This window comes from Canis lupus, chromosome 6, assembly GCF_011100685.1.
Source record: "Canis lupus familiaris isolate Mischka breed German Shepherd chromosome 6, alternate assembly UU_Cfam_GSD_1.0, whole genome shotgun sequence".
NCBI lineage: Eukaryota > Metazoa > Chordata > Mammalia > Carnivora > Canidae > Canis > Canis lupus.
The window spans coordinates 63,463,785-63,483,743 of NC_049227.1; the positions used below are offsets into that span (position 1 = coordinate 63,463,785).

At 44.1% G+C, this 19,959-nt stretch overlaps 1 protein-coding gene across 7 annotated transcripts in view; it reads left to right on the top strand.

Moving 5' to 3' along the window:
• The first annotated feature begins 3,461 nt into the window (after positions 1–3,461).
• Positions 3,462–19,959, top strand: part of MCOLN3 (mucolipin TRP cation channel 3) — a 30,008-nt gene continuing 13,510 nt past the window's right edge. Inside the window, exons 1-6 of one of the 7 annotated variants that reach the window (XM_038541519.1) lie at positions 3,462–3,734; positions 7,729–7,958; positions 11,720–11,896; positions 16,176–16,329; positions 18,364–18,448; positions 18,530–18,626. In XM_038541519.1, the coding sequence (XP_038397447.1) occupies positions 7,731–7,958; positions 11,720–11,896; positions 16,176–16,329; positions 18,364–18,448; positions 18,530–18,626 (741 nt within the window). In that variant the 5' untranslated portion in view covers positions 3,462–3,734; positions 7,729–7,730. Of the gene's footprint in view, positions 3,735–4,278; positions 4,353–4,469; positions 4,527–5,125; positions 5,618–7,728; positions 7,959–11,719; positions 11,897–16,175; positions 16,330–18,363; positions 18,449–18,529; positions 18,627–19,959 lie in introns of those variants that run through there. The other 6 variants (XM_038541512.1, XM_038541513.1, XM_038541518.1 and 3 more) reach the window with 6 other exon arrangements.

A 19,959-nucleotide genomic window follows, 5' to 3' on the forward strand; every position in this document is an offset into this window, starting at 1 on the left:
CGTTCCTGGCCTCATTTCCTACCATTCCTTCCTGGGGCTCACGCTGCTGCAGACACACTGGCCTCCTTGGGGTTACCTAAACGTACCAGGTACTGGGCTGCTTTACATTGGCTGTTCCCTCTGCTGGAATACTTAACGCAGATAACTTTTCAGTCTTTGCTAAAATGTTAACTTCTCAGTGAGGTCTATCTCCACACTATTTAAAATGGCATCTTCTCAACATTCCTCATTCTCTGCTCTCTGATTATTTTTTAATTTTTTTTGTGAAGATTTTATTTATTTGTGGTGGGGGAGGGTCAGAGGGCAAGGGAGAGAATCTCAAGCAGACTCTGCACTGAGCACAGAGCCCATGGTGTTTGTGTGTCAGTGAGGGGGATGGGGGTCGTGAGGGGGTAGTTGTGATATCCCAGGACCTGAGCTAAAACTAAGAGTCTAGCACTTAACTGACTGAGCCAGCCAGGTGCCCCCTCTGACTTATTTTTTTTCCCCCACAGCACTGATTACCTTCTAACATACTCTATAATTTACTTATTATGGTCATTGACTGGCTTTGTCCACTAAAATGTAAACTCTGCAAGGGCAGAGCTGCGTCTCCAATGCCTGAATCTCTGCCTGGGAAATAGAAGATACACTATATATATTCAATAAATGATTTGGAACAACCGCTTTGGAGAGTAATTTGGAAGCACCTATGGAAACTAAAAATGTAAATAGCCTATAATCTAGCAATTCTACTCTTGGATATTTACCCTAGAGCAACTCCTACATATGTGTATGAGGGAATGCTTCATGGATGTTTACTGCAGAATTTCTTTGTAAAGGCAAAGGATAGAAATTACTTAAATGTCCCTCAGTAGGAAAATGCATAGTGTCTTGCTTTAGTTAATAAATTACCATAAAGCTGCCGAAGTAAACAAACTTGCTTGGATATAGCTCAGAATCAAAATGGTGAGTTAAACATTGAAGACTACAAAATAATGCCATCTTTGTGAATAAAAATATGCACAAATTATTTCTATTTATTATGGATACACATATGTGAGAAAATATCACAAATAAACAACTTATGATGATTTATACCAATTCATGACAGAAGGTTACTTTTGGGAAGGGATGGTTAACTTTATAATGTTTTATTTCTCATAATAAAAAGACTGGAAATAAATCAAATGACATGTAAAATTTGTTGTATTTGGGAGCTGTATTTTAGTTATTTTTTGTGCTTTTCTTTTTTTTAATTTTCTTAAAATTAAAAAATTGTCTTCTAGACCATAAGATCTTTAAGAGCATACAATGTTATTACAATATTATCAACTTTTCCCTATGCTGTACTTTTTATCTCTATGTACCACCTATTGATTTTTGACAAAGATGACAAAATAACGTAGAGAGGAAAATTAAACCTTAATAGTCAACATAATAATATTATTGGCTCAAAGGAATATACTGACGTCAAGTCTAAAGGAAGACAGGAAATGCTGACATGCTGAGTCAAAGATTAAGGTCAACATTTCTGGAGAGCATGACAGGAGCACATTAGAAAGCACCAGTTTAGATCTAGTCAATCTTGCTTGTTATTGTTGCCATGTTATAAGTGTGTGTTCCTGGTCTTGCTAGTGAGTACATCTTGCAAATAAAATAACATTAATATGTTTATATACATAGAGTACATTGTGCTAATCCTCTGGATAGTATGGTATTTCAAGAAATAACAAGTTTTACAAGAAATACAATCATTATATTATACACCAGAAACTATTATAACATTGTGTGTCAACAGTACCTCAATACCGAAAAAAGAAAGACATAACCAATTACCAAATAAGTGAAATATTAATTTCATATTAAAAAAAAGCAAAAGAGAAAAAGGGGAAAACATAAATTGACCATATATATGTATATCTGGATTCTCTGTTCCATTGTCTATATATATTTTTTAAGTCTCTTTTCATGAATACCAAACTGTCTTCCTTATATAGCTTTATAATAAGTCTTGAAATCAGGTAAGGTACATTCTCCAAATTTGTCCTTATTTTTAAAAAATGCTTTGGTTATTCTTGGCTTTTTGCATTTACATATTCATTTTAGAATCAGCTTGTCAATTTCTACAAAAGAGCTTTCTGGACTTTTGACTGAAATTGAGTTGAAAGTATAAATGAATTTGGTGAGAACTGATATATTAACAATATTGACTCTTACGATCTAGGAACATGGTTGATTTTTTCATTAATTTAGATCTTCCAAAAATTAAAAAAAAAAAATCAATATTTACAAGCACATGAAATATGCCAGGCACAGTATTGGGTGCTTTACATGTATACTATTAATTAAAATTCTATCATTCCTTTCATTGGACAGATTAAACACAGAAGGAAATAGGGAGGTGGAGAGGCTCAGTAATTCCCCACAGTCAGTAAATGGAATGAAAGGGTTGGGCCCCCATTCATTAGACTCCATTTTCTATTCTTCAGTTTACTTACCTCAGCTCCATCTAGGGTTAAGTGAGGGCCACCATTTATGCCTGTGAACCTCTCTAAAGTTCAGATTGTTCCTGAACAATCAAGCATTTCAAACTCCCACTGTCCTAAGGACTTTACTAAGGAAGTAGTGTTAAATCATGTGGAAGCATGTGGGCATTAGAGATTAAATTATATTTTCCAAATTACACTTGAGAACCAAGTGTGCCTGCCAATTGCCCACTTTTTAATATCTACCATGTTCACAGCACCTGGGATCCGGGTTTATGAACAGCATAAAATTCTTGTGCCCCACTGCAAGAAAAGATATTTCTATTTATTAATTATCCATGCAAACTGGTTTAGGATTTTTAAAAGGTTTTATAAAAGATCTGATAGCTCTTGATATCGTTTTGAGGCCTTGCCTGTTATGGGTATTCAGTGACCTTTACAAACTTAACCGTGCCCCCCACTCCCACCCCCAGTAACTTAAAAAGCAATTACAACAAGCCGGAAGTGGCTGTAATTAAAATTAATCAAAGTTTTGATCTATTTCTGACAAGCAGTAAGCTCAGGTTTAATTTTTAAAAAGAATTCATGAAGAAAAAGGTCATAGTGGGAGATGTACTCTTAAGGAAAAAAAGAATGGATGACACTTGGTAAGGATGGTAAGGCGGGCTTTATTTAGGGCCGTCCAGAGAGTTCTAGGGACCACTGCAATAGGACTTTATGATGGGGGGGGAGACGAGGCGCAACTCCTACTACCACGTGGGCAAGTGGAATCTGATGGGGGGGGGGGGGGGCAGTGAATGGGAAATCACTACCAGGAGAAAGCAACAAGGTCGTTTTGGCTAAACCCACCTAGCAGGATTCTTGCTGAAAACAGCCCAGGCGGATCTGACTTCACCTGGGGGCGGGGAAACGACCTAGTCACTCGTTGAGGGCCATCGGATATTGAGGATGTGTGTGTGCGAGGGGGGGGGGGGGGGGCGCGTTTTGGTTAGTCTGACTTAGCAGGGCTCTTGCTACAACTGGATTTGAGAAGCAAATACAGAAATAAGCCAGGAGGGCTGTTAGCAGCCTAGCTAATGTTTGGCCACGCAGACAGTCCTTGTCACGACCTCAAGTCTGTCCGGCCACATTCCTTCTGAGAGCTTCCCAGGGCTTCCTGTCCCAGCGCGCGGCCTAGAGGCTTCCAGAGAACAGTCTGCACGCAGTCCTGCAAAGCCCAAGGCCTAGAGCACGTATGAGGCTCCGGTTTGAAGAGTCTTGCACTGGGTGATTCCCCCGACGCGGGCCAAGGAATGGACTGCGCGCAGGCCCCCGCGGCCGGGCCGCCCACACCCCCGCACCTGCACCCCCCGCACCAGCACCCCCGCACCTGCACCCCCCGCACCTGCATCCCCGCACCTGCACCCCCGCACCTGCACCCCCGCGGCCGGGCCGCCTGCACCCCCACACCTGCACCCCCCGCGGCCGGGCCGCCTGCACCCCCGCACCTGCAGCCCCGCACCTGCACCCCCGCGGCCGGGCCGCCTGCACCCCCGCACCTGCACCCCCCGCACCTGCACCCCGAGCGCCGCGAAACCCGAGCCGGGCTGTGCGGCCTGTTTGTGGGAGCAGGGAGGGGCGTGACGGGGCTCAGGGACGCGCGCGGCGCCGGGGGCCCACCCAGGAAGGGCGGGGAAGGGAGTGGGCGCGAAGCGGAGCGGCTCCCGAGCCGCGGGGCCGAGCGGGGAGGATGTCACCGGCGGCAGCTGGCGGCCGCGGGACCCGCGCGCGACGGGGCTGAGCCGGTCCGGGGCTCCGGGAGCGGCCGGGCTGCCGCGCCCCCTGCGGCCGAGAGGACCCGCGCCCGCCGCAGGGAGTCGAGCCCGGCGCCGCCCGCGGCATCAGGTGTCGAGGGAACGGCGCCCGCGGGTGCGGGGGGACGGCGATGAGGCGAGCCGTCGGCCACGCGCAGCGGGAGGGTCGGGGCCCCGGGCGTCGGCGCCATGGAGGGGCCCCGGGGGCCGGCGGGGTGCGAGCTGCAGCGCGTGGGCTCCGCGCCCGCCCCGCCGTCGGCGCAAGGTCGGGGCCCTCGGGCGGCGGGGGCCGGGCTGGGGCCCGGGGGGTGCGGGTCCGGGCGGGGCGGATGGACGCTCGGGCGGCGGGGGCCCGGCGGGGGCGGGGGCGGGGGGGGTCAGAGCGGGTGTGCGCTGGGGCGGCGGGGGTCCGGGGGTCCGGGCGGGGCGGATGGACGCTCGGGCGGCGGGGGCCGCGGCGGGGGTCCGGGCGGGGGGCGCCCCGGCGGCGCGGCCCGGAGGCTCAGCGGCCCCCCCCGCCCGGCGCGAGGCCCCCGCGAAGCCTGAGTCCGGGGAGGGGGGGGGGCGAGCGCAAGAAGCGGCCCGCGGCCCCCCGGCGCGGGGGAAGACCCGGGGGCCGAGCGCGTCCCTGCGCAGCCAGCCTCTGGGCTCCAGGGGCCCCCGGGGGGCGGGGGGAGGAAACGGGGCCGCAGCCGGGGCCTGGGCGGGCGGAGGCGGACCGCGCACCCCCCCGCGGGCAGACCCGCGCCTCGGGGATCGGGGGGTCGGTGTGGGAGCTGGTGCAAGGCAGACGGGAAGGGGCTCTTGGGGCCCAGGCGCTTAAGCGTCCGCCCTCGCGGGAGGCCGGCTCCCCGCGGCGCGGGATCGAGTCCCGGGGGCTCCCCGCCCAGCCGGACGGTCCGCGTCCCCCCTGCATCTGCGGGCTCCGTCTCTCAACAAACAAATCTTAAGAAGAGGAAGAAAGGAGGGAGGGAAGGAAAGAAAAGACTTTGGTGTCTGGTGAAGTGAGAGAGCGCTTCTGGAGAACTTCACTCACTCGGTCCCTGTGAGGTCTTTCTCTTCACGCACCTTCCCCGGCTTCCTCCCCCCGCGGGGCCCCTTGCGGGGCGGTGGGGGGGGGGGTCGGCGCTCCTTCCGCGGCGCGCGGCCTGACCCTTTGCAGGGTTTTTTAAAAAGGATTTTATTTATTCACGAGAGACACAGAGAGCGGAGGAGCCACAGGCGGAGGGAGAAGCGGGCTCCGTGCTGGGAGCCCGACGCGGGACCCGATCCCGGGACCCGGTGTCACGCCCTGGGCCGAAGGCAGGTGCTCGACCGCTGAGCCCCCCGGGCGCCCCCACTTGGCAGTTTTGTAAGGTGCGCGCCCCGAGGCGTCTCCTCTGTGCCTCGGCCAAGCTACGTTTGCAGCAAGTGTAGTGGCGCGACCTTGTGAACGAAACGCCGGCCTCTGGGGCAACCTGACGCCCGGTGCTGGATCGCGCCCTCTCTGCTCCTGGGGTTACTGTTACACGTTGTGCCTTGTTTGTTTCCACCTTACTTTTTCCTTGTATCAAAAGAGAAAGAGCTTCTGGGTCCTCCAATCCTTAATTTCCCAACAGGCTTTATTATTACCAGCCTCGCTACTGCTGATGGTATTCATGTGCAAGTTTTGATTTACGGTTTTAAAATCCCGTTTAAATCTTTAAATGCTGCCTTTTGAAGAAGGAAATAAAATGTTCTTGAATGGAAAGCCTAAGGAATTGATAGCTTTTTTTCCCTCCCTTACGTCTTTGCCTCATACTTTGCACTTTAAGACGTAACAACCGTACTTGAAGGAGTTCTATCGTAATTTATTCATTTTGAAGATACGGCAGATGCTATTTTTTATGCCGGTGTGAACTGTTTTATGCTTGGCTGACTCAGCACTGCCCTTGTTAATCTTTTCACTAATTAAGATTGTAAAGACTTACCCCATAGCTAGTTTTGATGGCTAATAACTTTTATCTATTATTTGGAGATGTCGGGTTTGCTAAGAATGGTTGAATCAGAACCAAAAGTGGGATTCTGTGTTTGGAAAGCAGTGTGATACCTAAACAGAGACTTGTTAGATGCTCTATTACTATAGTTTGACTCCCTCCAACCCCCACCTTGATTTCTGAGTAGAAGTCACTGTAAAAATCTCTCATGGAGCCGGCCTTTCTGTTCTGTGTGGAAGATCTCGACTCTCCCGGGTGGTTTGGGGTATTCTATTTTGAACAGGTTTCCATAATATTAAGTAATCTGAATGAAAATCCAAGGTAGGTCCCCACTTCTGGAGTGACATCTTTGTCATTTTGGACTACAAAGGCAATAAAAATAGCCCTATCTTCAAAGAGACAAAAGAAATAGTGGATAGGAGGTACTTTGAAAAGCAAAATGTACTACATAATATTAGGCCTTCAATAAAAATCAAATACGAGTGATTGGGATTTGGACTTAAATTGAGCTTCTGCATTCCCCTTTGGGGAGCAGTTAAGTTTCCTGAGCCTCCACTGCCCCTTAGGAATCTTGTTTCCTGTTTAGGAAGCTGACTTGGCTGTTAAGGCTATAGGGGGAGTGAGGCTGCGTGCTCAGTGTTGAACTCTGTGCAAGGGCTTTATTTGCATTTTTATTTAATAAGAATCATATGAGGATAGGTATTGTTATTACCCTTTTGCAGAAGAAAAAGCTGAGGCTCAGAGAGGCCGAGTGACTTGCCTAGGGTCACAGAAGTGTCAAGCCCTAGAACCAGGATTACATACTAAACATGGCCTTAGTTCCCTACACCACACCTTGCTACCTTTAACTCAGTGTTTTTTTTTTTTTTTTAAGACTTTATTAGAGAGCATAAGCAGGGGGAGGGGCAGAGGGAACGCAGACTCCTCACTGATCAGGGAGCCCAAGGGGGGGGCGGGCACTGGATCCTAGGACCCTGGGATAATGCCCTGAGCTGAAGGCAGGTGCTTAACCGACTGAACCACCCAGGCGCCCCAAACTCAGCGGTTTTAAACTTATTTTGATAATCTGATGAAACTTTAAGTATCGCTGCAGGAAAAATGGCCATATCTTCATATATACAAAATTTTGCCTATAATTTCGGAGGCTACCTACCTTCTAAAACTCTTCCATAAGCTTTCAGGTCACCCTGCTCTAACTGTATCTGTTACTGAAGGAGGCACAGGGTGTATACCTGCTATCTAAATGTCCAGATATTCCTCTACCAGTAGAAGCAGCCCATGAATTCAATAACTGTCAACTGAGCGAAAATTTACTTAGTAACTGAAACAAAAAGAAACAGGACATGTTACACTCTAGTCGATTCTATAAACATCTAAAGTGCAATTTAGAACAATGGTGTATTTGAAACCAGATCTTTTGTTTGGGCTTCTTCAACTATCCTACTATAGCAAAGAATAAAGATTAGTGCCTTTAGTTACAGAATGTAAACAATCTTTTTTTTCTCCCCCTAGAGATGGCAAATCCTACGGTTGTTATAAGTAGCTGCAGCTCTCATGAAGAGGAAAATCGTTGCACTTTTAGCCAGCACACATCGCCCTCTGAGGAGCTTCTGTTAGAAGACCAGATGAGGCGAAAACTCAAATTTTTTTTCATGAATCCTTGTGAAAAGTTCTGGGCTCGAGGTAGAAAACCATGGAAGCTTGCCATACAAATTCTAAAAATTGCAATGGTGACTATCCAGGTAAGCATCTCAAATCGCCAGTTTAGCGAAGACCTCTTTTAGTAACAGAGGAGTAAGGACAGTTGTTTTTTCTAACTCTGAACTGTATGTATAATGGAGATCAATAAATAAGGAAACACACAATCTTAAACCCCTCTCTCTGCAGTGTTTGTGAAAGAAGACTGGGGTTTTCCCCTTTTTTCCCCCTTCTTATCTTTCCTTAACTATTTTAGTTGCATAATAGAATCAGTTTTTAGGAAAAGAAAATTTTAATATTTGCTTTTTAATAAAGAAGCTGAAGGTTTCTAAATCAGCCATGAAAACTAGTGGTTGCCCAACCAGAGGATTCTTTTCCTTCCTAGTTTCCCGGAAATTTCTCTCTCTTCAGAAACTTTAAAGGTTTCTGTTGAGGCGAGTGCTTGGATTCTCATAGCCCTATAGTGGGAAAATGTGGAGTTAACTATAAAGGAGTGGCATAGGTAGTGAAATGTTATGAGACTTCATTTTAGGAGAGTTTGAATCTCATTTCCTTGACATTTTTTCTTTATCAATACTGATTGTGATTTACTCTTGTGAAGATATATTTTCCTACTGGTGAGAGTAATTATCCCATTTTACAGATGAGAATACTGAGGCTTAATGAGGTAAAATAAAGAAGAATGGAGCTGGGATTCAATTCAGATTTTATTCTAAGACCTGTGTTCTTAATTACTCCTAAATTTATCTAACCATCCTCTGTTTCCTAGAGTGGTCAGGAGGAAAAGTGACCAATGGTTTAAGATATTAAGGCTGTTAGTGCATTTAGGTACATTCTTAAAAGGAACTGAGGGTTTTTCTTTTTTTAAAGATATTATTTTTAAGTGATCTCTACACCCAACATGGGACTTGAATTTACAACCCCGAGATCAAGAGTCGTATGCTCTCTGAGGGTTTTTCTTTTCTTTCTTTCTTTAAAAAGATTTATTGGGGGGGGAGGGGACAGAGAGAGAGAGCGCGAGGGAATCTCAAGCAGACTCAACACCAAGCATGGAGCCCAACAGAGGGCTTGATCCCACAACCCTGAGATCATGACTTGAGCTGAAACCAAGAGTCTGTCTCTCACCCAAGTGAGCCACCCAGGTGCCCCGGGTGATGTTTCTTAATTGTGGTGTTTCTTTAATCTGTATTAGAACAGCCAAACAAATACTACATAAAGACTTTGTAACTGAGCAAAGAAGTGTCACTTGGTGACAGGTACCCTCTTCTCAGAGGGAAGAAGGTAGACTTCCTGTTCATTTGGAGATTTTATGTCTGCAGGAGCAAAAAGAAAGATGTCTGCAATGATGGGCACCCTCCTAAATGTTCCCTTTCCCCACAGCCTGGCACAGTCTCTGGGTTACAGGGGTTTTCTCTTTGCCATGGGTATCCCTTGAGGTCAGGGACCATTGCTTCTGCACTGCATCCTTGGGACCCAGCTCAGTGCCGGCATGTAGGGGGGAACTCATCGATAATTGGTCTTTGGGAATTTTCTGGAGGCTTTTTGTCATCAGCTTCATTAGATGTAAAATCCTTGGCCATCATCTTACTGGGATTTATATAGGATACTTGGCTTAAAGAGGCTCTTCAGAGATAGAAGTCCAGTTAGATGGGGAGCACTGACATGTGTGGGGTGCAGGGCATATACATCACAAGGAGAGGTGAAAAGAGAAGAGATTTTTGTGCTCTATTTTGCTCCAGTCAGACTCTAGACAACTTTGTGTAGCATGATAGTGTGGCTAGAACTTGGATTCAGTCTGTTAGACTTGGGTTCAGATTTTGACTATACACTTGGTAGTGATGTGACTTGAAAAAATTATTTAATTTCTCTGGGCGTTTATGTGCCTATCTATAAAATGGGATTAGTATGAAGGAAATTCCTGGTATGGCACATAGGTGCTCAGTGTTGTTTCCCTTTTCCGTATAAAATACACCCTGCCTCACTCTGGGATCCAAGTCAGAGTGTATGTTCTAAACTTACAGTGTGTGTGTGTGTGTGTGTGTGTGTGTGTCAAAAAGAAAGTGAGAGCAAGAGTGTGTGGGAGAGAGAAGGAGGGAGCAAGAGAGCAAGAGATTGAGATGATTTCGAAGGAAAGAGAAGGTGAAAGAGAAACTTGGAGTAAAGTTTCAGGTGTGATGGAAAGCGCTGATGTTAATATGACAGTGTAGCAGTTAAACAACTTTTTTGTACATGAATAACCGAGTTTCATGTAAAACTCTGGGGTCAATCCCAGATAGTAAGGATATATTATGTTAATATCCTTTAATTTAGAGATCAGTTGAAAGAATGTTTTTATTTTTGGTCTTATTGTCACAGTTTTGGTAACTGACAATTAACTATAGTGATTTGATAAGAGGACTTAGATTTATTTAAGACATTTCTTTTTTTTTTTTTTTAAAGATTTTATTTATTTATTCATGATAGTCACACAGAGAGAGACAGAGAGGCAGAGACACAGGCAGAAGGAGAAGCAGGCTCCATGCACTGGGAGCCCGATGTGGGATTCGATCCCGGGTCTCCAGGATCACGCCCTGGGCCAAAGGCAGGCGCCAAACCGCTGCGCCACCCAGGGATCCCAGACATTTCTTATATTGCTTGTACACCTGCTTCAAAACCTTCTTGGTGTCCTGCACAATTCATTTAAAAAAATCTTCTACTTGGGGCACCTGGGTGACTCAGTGGTTGAGCATCTGCCTTTGGCTCAGGTCATTATCCCAGTGTCCTGGGATCAAGTCCTGCATCAGGCTCCTTGCAAAGCGCTTGCTTCTCCCTCTGCCTATGTCTCTGCCTTTCTCTAAGTGTCTCTCATGAATAAATAAATAAAATATTTTTAAAAAATCCTCTACTTGCTGTAGAAGAACTCTGCACCATCTGCCTCCAGCTTTTCTGCTGACTTTTTTTTCTTGCTGTTCCTTCAGTTGGATTGTCCTGGGATCCTCAGTACCCATCCCCCTCAAGTGCGAAGTTCCACTCTACCTTTTTAGCCTCTTTCCTGTGCTCCTTAAATGTCCCCACCTGAGTTATGCACGTACTTCAGGGGTTTTCTTTCTTTCTTTCTCTTTCTTCTTTCTTCTTTCTTTCTTTCTTTCTTTCTTTCTTTCTTTCTTTCTTTCTTTCTTTTTTATTGATATCATACCTGTGATCTCCCAATATGGTTTTTTAAAAACATATTTTATTTAAATTTAATTTGCCAACATATAACACCCAGTGCTCATACCATCATTCCAGTGCCCTCTCATTGTTTCTTTCTTAAGGAAACCTTTCCATTTCTTTAGGTACAGTGACCTTGCTTCTCTAAACTCCTAAAGGAGGGGATCCCTGGGTGGCTCAGTGGTTTGGCGCCTGCCTTCGGTCCAGGGTGTGATCCTGGAGTCCAGGGATCAAGTCCCACATCAGGCTCCCTGCATGGGGCCTGCTTCTCCCTCTGCCTGTGTCTCTCCCTCTCTCTCTATGTGTCTCTCATGAATAAATAAATACAATCTTTAAAAAAAATAAACTTCTAAAGGAGGACGTCTCTGAGCTAAAGCTTGCTTTTGATGGGGACAGCAGCATTAAGTAAGATCGTACGTGAAAATGTGCAAAACCACTTTTTCTTTCATTTGAAAACTAAAAGCCTACCTTATCCTCAAGGCTAAATTAATTTACAGCTACCAAAAGTTTAATTTCTGTTGAATATTCAGGATTAATTAGACATTGACTCTTGAATAAATAAATTGACCTTTTATTTTCTTGTTTTTGTCGCTCCCTTTTCCTTTTTTCTTTTAAGCTGGTCTTTTTTGGGCTAAGTAACCAGATGGTTGTAGCTTTCAAGGAAGAAAACACTATAGCATTCAAACACCTCTTCTTAAAAGGATATATGGACCGAATGGATGACACATATGCAGTGTACACACAACGTGATGTATATGATCAGATCATCTTTGCAGTGAACCAGGTAAATCAAGTATGTGCATTCTTACTTGGGAGAAAGAACAGACAGGGAAATTGTTAGCCATGTACACAATAGAAACTGACATTCTATCATAGAAGGGTGAACGTTTCTGTGGTGATATGTATAAATGATATGCATAAAACCATTGTAAAATAATTTTTAAAAAATATCACCATCAAACTGTGAACCTAGAAATTGAGAAAAGCTTTTGTTTATTAACAGAGAGACAGAAACTTTAAAGACTTAATTAAAAAAATCAGAGCTAGGGGTTGGCATGAATGCCTCAAAGATTTAAAATTATTAACCATGGCCTTGGTTGTTAGTAGCCATTAAGTCTTGGGAGTTTATACTTTCAGGGGCCCTTAACAAATAATGAGAATATTAACTTTGCAGAGCACATATAGCAACTAAGACCTGAAAATTCATTTAAAAAATAAGGGCTTTGTGTCAGACATGACAATGATTTTATTGTAATATTGATTCACTGCCCCCCCCCAAATAAAAATTATAGTGTAATTACAGTTCTTCATTATCTAGAGATAATCTGCACTGTGAGATAGTAAATTGCTAGAATGACATATCTGTTTGTGGCACCAAGGCTTTCTGTTAACACTAGGATTGTGTAAACTGGCCAGAAATCTACAGTAATAGAAGTAAACTGTGTAAGTTACTAAACAGAACAATGGATCTGTGTGAAAAATTTCTCTGTCAAGGCAGAGCTGCAGAGGCAAGTGAGGACAGACACGCAGCCTGATTAAAGCCCCTGGAGGCCACAGCCACTTGGGGGCCCCATTGATCAGTCCCACAGGTCACCTGCCTTCCAGCCATAGTTCCACATTCCTGTCCCAGAGTCCTGTGACTCAAGCTCCAGGGCTGCCCTGTAGTTGGACACAGTCCTGCACTTGCCCCTGACCATCTAGCTCTTACACAGACCTCCATAAAGAGTCTTATTAGGTCAGCAAGGAAGTTTGGTCATAGCCAAAAAATGTTAGCAAGTTACCTGCAGTCCCCTTGCACCTTAGATCTTTTATGTTTCAAGATCTTAGAAAGTTTAAGACATACAATTTCTGTGGTCAGGAGGTTTGTATCTTTACAATACAATTCCTGTGAGGATTGCTTCAAAAATAGTGGGCACTCAGAAGGGCTAGGGACCTCATACTCGTATGACTCTACTTCATGACCCCTGCCTGTCTTTCCAGCTTTACTTCTCATCACGCACCATTGCAGGCACACTGTTCTACTTGGGACCTTACCACATTCAAGATCTTTTACCTTCTTTTTCATTTAATGGACTGTTTACCTTCCCACCCCCAATATAAATCTACCAATTTGTCTCTGAGTAGCTTTAGCAAGGCTTAATACACTTATTTCCTTGAATAGAGAATAAAACCCTCAAAACCGAGTATCTCCACTGTTATACTACTCACCCCCTACATGTAGGACATAATGCTGCTTAACAACTTATGCAGCTTCCTTTTATTACCATAGATTTCTGGCCCCTTCCCCCAGTCCCAGTGCTAACAGAGAGCTTAGTGCTGTAATTATATATCCTGTCCTAGGAGTTTATCATGTCACTGTGAATTGGTCAGTTCTAATAATGAGGAGCAACTATTGCATTATAATAATTTTTACCTTATCATAAATTTGACAAACATTTGAATACCTATTCTATGCCTCCTACTGTTTTAACTGCTGGGGTTGGAACAGTGGCCTTGATAAGTTCCTTGTCCTGTGGAATTTACATTCTAATGCAGGAAATGGATTTTAACAAGTTCAATCAAAATCATTTGGTTTCAGATACTGATGAGTGCTATGAAGTAAAATTAAGTAGCATAAGGGCATTAACAATTGCCTTCAGGTGGTCAGAAAAGGCCTCTCTGAGGCGTGGAAGTCTGGGGAAGAATATACCAGGCTGAAGGAGTAGCAACAGCAAAGGTTCTCGAAGCCAGAAAATGATAGGTATGCTTGAGGAAGAACAAAGGAGGTGAGTATGGCTGGGCTAGGTCTGGTCTCTCAGGGCTTTTTAGGCCCTGGAAAGAAGCTTTGAAATTTATTCTGAAAGAGACTGGAAGCCATGGGAGGGCTTTCAGTAGGGGAGAGACTTCAATATACATTAGCAAAGGCTAGTATTTATTCTCCAAATGTTTAGTATCTGTTGTGTATCAGATATTGGGTTTTGTTTTTTAAAGATTTATTTATTTGAGAGAGTGTGTGTGTGTTTGTGTGAGCGGAGGGAGGGCAGAGGGAGGAGACAAGCAGACTCTGGTGAGCCCCAACATGGGGTTCAATCCCCAAATCCAGAGATTATGACCTGAGCTGAAATCAAGAATCAGATACTCAGCCACCTGAGCCACCCAGAGACCCCTCAGATACTGTTTTTGGTGCATGGGTACTAGTGACCAAATAGACAAGTCGAGGAAATCATATTTTAATAGGGAGAGATAAGCAGTATATAAGATAATAAACAAGGATATTATTTGTCAGTTGGTTATAAGTATACTATATTAAAAAAAAAAAAGCAGGCAGAGTAAATGAATGGAGGTGGTCAGGAGAGGACTCTCTGGTAAATGACAGGTGGACAGGGCAGACCAGAGTGTGGGGAGGTATGCTGTAGCCATCTCAGGGAGGAGCCCTCCAGGGAGAAGGGGTAGCATGAACAGAGGATAGAACAGTTTTGTGTTTTGGGTATCGCTGTCCTAAGGGCATTACATGCATTAATTTCACTTATTTCTGTAACAGTCTCATGAGTTCCATATGGAGACTAGACTGTGGTGAAAGGCAGATGGCAGGCAGGAAGACCACTGAAGAGATTCAGCTTGTCAGGGTGAGAGATGAGGGGGTGTGGACAAGGGTGAGAGCAGTGAAGGTGATGAGAGGCAGATTTGGGGTATAATTTGAAAGTAATGCACAATTTTCTGATGGACCAGAAGTGGAGTATGAGAGAAAGAGGCTAAAGGATCATCATTCCTAAGCTTTAGCCTGCAAAGCGGAGAGGCTTATGGAGTCACTGATTAAAAAGGGCATTTTCATGGAAGGAGCTAGTTTTTCTGTTGACACATTTATGTTTGAGATATCTCTTAGACACCAGAGGTGTCCTGCAGGCAGAGTGCTACCCAGTGGAATTCAGTGGAAAGGTCAGGAGATGTAAATTTGGAAGCCATCAGCATACAGATAATGTTTCAACACGGGACTGATTGAGATCACTTATGGAGAGAATGTGGATGAAGAAGTCGAGGATCAAATCCAAGGGCATTCTGAGACGTAGAGTTTGGCGGGAGCAGGATTCAGCAGAGGAGACTGATACTGTGTCCCAGAAGTCAAGTGGAAAAGTATCCTGGGAAAGCACTAGGCTGCATCAAACACATGGGCAGGCTACGTTAAATGAGAACCATGCCTCAGATGTGATAAAATGCTGCTCTTGGTGGGCTGGATGAGGCCTAGCTCAGCATCTATCCCATAAGGCTCAGATTATAAATGATTTATTTCATTTAATTTAGCATGTTTCACATGCATTGTTTCATAGGATTATTTATCTCTGTATCCATCCCATTAAATTGTTAATTCCAAAAGATGGATACTTATCTTTGTATCACTAATTGTGCCAAACAGCATTGTTCATGGTAAGCCATGAAACACTTTTTTTCTACAGAAATCCATTCAGAGTTTTAGGTTGATGATTATTCCTAAGTACCATAAGATCCTCATTTGTAAAATCACATTTTATTTTATTTAGAGGACTCCCTGGGACAAGGGAATATTGCTGTGGAAGTGACTAAACTGTGTTCTTGCAAGGATAAAGAAGAAACAGGTTTTTGGGGGGAGTTATTTTGCATGTTAGCTTCCTATACTTGCCCTTTCCTATATTACAGCAGCAAAGCAGAACCCTGACCTTACAAGAAATAGTTCAGAGATAAAGTTCGTATTCACACTGAACGTAAAAATCAGTTCCTAAACATAGTTCTTTAAAGAAGGAAAGATCCACAGAGATGATGTGCTGTAAGCCTTTAATTTTGTAGACAAGAGACCAGAGGTTCAGAAAACTTGTGACTTGCCCACGCTCATAAAAATGAGACCCAAGCCCAGAACTCTAGTTTGGAAGTACTCTTGGCTGGCTGCTGTCCTGGTGCCCATGATCATGTCCTGTGCTCTGTGTATCACTGTGAATGTGAATGTCTCCACCTAGGACGCAGGTTGGAACCTGCCCATTTCACAGGAGGGGTGAGTAAAATCGTGGCTTCATTTCTGTCTGGCTGGTGTTCCCATCCCATTTTGTTTCTCTTTTCCGTTGAAGTACTTGCTTCTACGCAATACCTCGGTTGGGAATCATGCTTATGAGAACAAGGGGACGGAACAGTCTGCTATGGCAATCTGTCAGCACTTCTACAAGCAGGGAAACATCTGTCCTGGAAATGATACCTTCGACATTGATCCAGAGATTGAAACTGGTGATGTTCTTCAAAAGACTAGAGCTTCTATTTTTTAACTCCTTGATTCACACTTAAAATCAGCAATTTCATCTCTGAAAATGTTCATGTGGTCAGTGCTATTAGGTCATAGCAAGAAACTATGTAGGATTTATTATGTGTTGGGTACTGTGACTTATGATTTTAAAAAGCAACAAGAACAAACCAATAAGGCAAAATATGTTATTATCCTCATTTTATAGAAGAGTAAAGTATGGCTCAGAGTTAAGTGATATGGTCCAGATGGAGCTAGTGAGAGGTGGTGCTGAAATTTGACCCAGGCTATCTGTGCTCTTAGGCACTATATTCTTAGCCTCTGTGTTCCACTGCCTCTTGCACTGGATAAGCCAGTTAAGTACACTTACCTTACAAAACATTGTACCTGCAAATTCGTCATGCATATAAAACTCCCTCCCCTCAACTGCTCATCTCTACTTAAAATCTTTTTTTAATCATTTATTTGTTTATTTTTTAAGATTTCATTTATTTACTCATGAGAGACAGAGAGAGAGAGGCAGTGACATAGGCAGAAGGAGAAGCAGGCTCCATGCAAGGGAGCCTGATGTAGGACTCCATCCTGGGACTCCAGGATCATGCCCTGGGCCGAAGGCAGGCGCTCAACCGCTGAGCCACCAGGTGTCCCAACTACTTAGTATCTCTGATGGTTGGTTCGAGAAGGAACCAGAACCAGGACTTAGAATAGAATGGCTTATTTTATATATATATATATATATATATATATATATATATATATATATATATATATATTATTTATTTATTTATTTATTTTTTTTAAGTAGGTTCCATACCCAGAGTGGAGCCCAGTGCAGGGCTTTTAAACTCACAACCCTGAGATTAAATTAGCTTAAGTCTTTAAGTTAAAAGTTAAATGTTCAAATGCTTTTCACAATAGTCGCTGGGACATTCTTTGGAGGAGGATAGTAAAGGGTTACAGTACAAATTAGTGAAATCTTCTAAAATACTGTCTTCCTTTTTTTTAAGTGCTTAAGGAGAAATAATATTTAAAAAAATAGGTCCCTTAAATTCAGAAAATTTTATCTTAGGTACTACAAGTGCTTCACATTTATGCTTAGGATACAAAAAAGAGAGAAGGGACTCAAAGTTTAGGCTCACAGAGGCAGGGAGGAAGATAGCATTCTATAGAAGACTAATGTGAGAGTTCAGGTCTCCTACCCCTTACCCACTCCAGAAATGCTGTAGCCACTTGTGTCTTAAAAATAAATGACTCATTCAGTCAGAGAAAGACAATTACATGGTTTCACTCATATGTTTGAATATAAGAAACAGTGCAGAGGACCATGGGGAAAGGAGGGAAAACTGGGAAGAAATGAGAGGAAGACAAACCATCAGAGACTCTTCACTCTGGGAAAGAAACTGAGTGTTGCTGGAGGGAGGTGGGTGGGGGATGAGGGTGGGGGTGGGGTGACAGGGGGATGGGCATTAAGGAGGGCATGTGTTGAGATGAGCCCTGAGTGTTACACCCAATGGATGAATTACTGAACTCTACATCTGAAACTAATGATGTATTAGATGTTGGCTAATCAAATTAAAATTTATTTTTATTTTTTTCTTTTTTAAAAGAAGCAACTCAGAATTCTTCACCCAAATTGCTTCTAAGAGCCTTTTTAAAATTTTTTAAAAAGATTTTATTTATTCATTCATGAGCAACAGAGGGAGAGAGGCAGGGACATAGGCAGAGGGGGAAGCAGGCTCCATGCAGGGAGCCCAACGTGAGACTCGATCCCGAACCCTGGGATCACGCCCTGAGCCAAAGGCAGATGCTCAAGAGCTGAGCCACCCAGGTGCCCCCGAATTAAAATTTAAAAAAGAAACAACTCATTGTAACCAAGTGGTACCGACGTTTAGCTTTTAAATCTGAATTCAGAAGAATAGTAGAATCGGAATATCTAGTCTTAAATGCTCTATCCTTTCAAGATGCAGGTCACTTCTTTATTTTAGGCTCTGTGCGTGACATTGTGCTCCTTTCCATGGCAGAGTGTTTCTCTGTAGAGCCAGCTGAGCCTTTCCACGTCGGAACACTGGAAGAAAATAAACTCAACTTAACGCTGGACTTTCACAGGTGAGGGAGGCAGGTGGGAGGGCAACCTCTGTGTCTGTGCGCATAGGTTTCCGCTGCACTAAAGCCTCCCCTGTCCCCTAGACTCCTCACGGTGGACCTGCAGTTTAAGCTGAAGGCCATTAATCTGCAGACCATTCGGCATCACGAGCTCCCTGACTGTTATGACTTTACTCTCACTGTAAGTGTGGGCTGGGCTGAATTTGGTTCCAGTCCCTGAATTTTTGAAGAAAAATTGTTTGACTTAGTTACACGCTTCATCTACCTGTATTAAAGCATGGTCAAATGTATGGGATGTCTGCACTTGAGTGTGCAGAGAGGAAGCGTTGGTATAGCTGCCTTTATTTCGTGATGGTACCTCGTTTACTTGTTAATTATCCTCTGTACCTCAGTGTAGGTTCTGGGAGGGCAGGGCCTATGCCTTGTTCAGTGCCTGGCACAGGGGAGGTGTTCAAATATAAAGGAGCAGAGGCTTCTGGGTTCTCTATAGTTGGCCCTTACCAGTCTGTGGCTGTCGGCTTACGGTCATTGCCAAGAGTTCTTGCTGCTGAGGCTCCTCACTGCAGGGGTGTGCGGCCTGTGGGTTATTGTTTGCAGTACCTTCCGTGGGCTGTGTCTGGATGCTCTGGCTCCTCCCCCTTCAGCACACGCTGTCGCATCTTTGTTCTCTATATTCCAGTGGCACGTGGAACTATTAATGCTCTCTAGAGAGCACAGGATGCCTCTCTTGTGAGTTGATCACCTCATTAGGCTCAGGGTCAGTAATCCAATGCTGAGTGGGGCATATGTGGAACTGCATTTGATACAACTTGCCTTCATACGGTCCAGATTGCTGTTGCTTCGGCAGTACTTCGTACCAGAGCTACGTTCATGATATTCAACTAATTGGCTATGAGAAATCGAGTTTTCAGAGGTTGAGGTTAAAAAAGTTTCAGAATATAGTATAATTAATAATTATTCATATCATTTAACAGGAAAAAACACTAATACTATAAGACTATTTTGTATTAGGCTACAAATTTTGATCCTAATATTAGTCAGGAAGTTATGAGTTTTCAATATTACTTGATTTTTAAAAAAAGTGAGCCACTGTCCACAGTCTTCTCTCTTGTCCCTCCTCTCCCTTACCACCCCCTGTACCACTCTCAAACTGAGAGTCACCTTTCAGAAGTTTTATCATTCTCAAGGCTCAGTTCAACTGATCTCCTCTTTGTGGATTCTTTTTGTGATGCTTCAGATAGGAACACATACTATGCTCTGAACTTCAGGGTTTTATTTTTATATTTTATTTTTTTTTTAAGATTTATTTATTTATTTATGAGAGAGAGAGAGAGAGAGAGAGAGAGAGAGAGGCAGAGACACAGGAGGAGGGAGAAGCAGGCTCCATGCCGAGAGCCCGATGTGGGACTCGATTCCGGGACTCCGGGATTGCGCCCTGGGCCAAAGGCAGGCGCCAAACCACTGAGCCACCCAGGGATCCCCCTTTGGTTTTGTTTTTATATTTTATGTAGGCT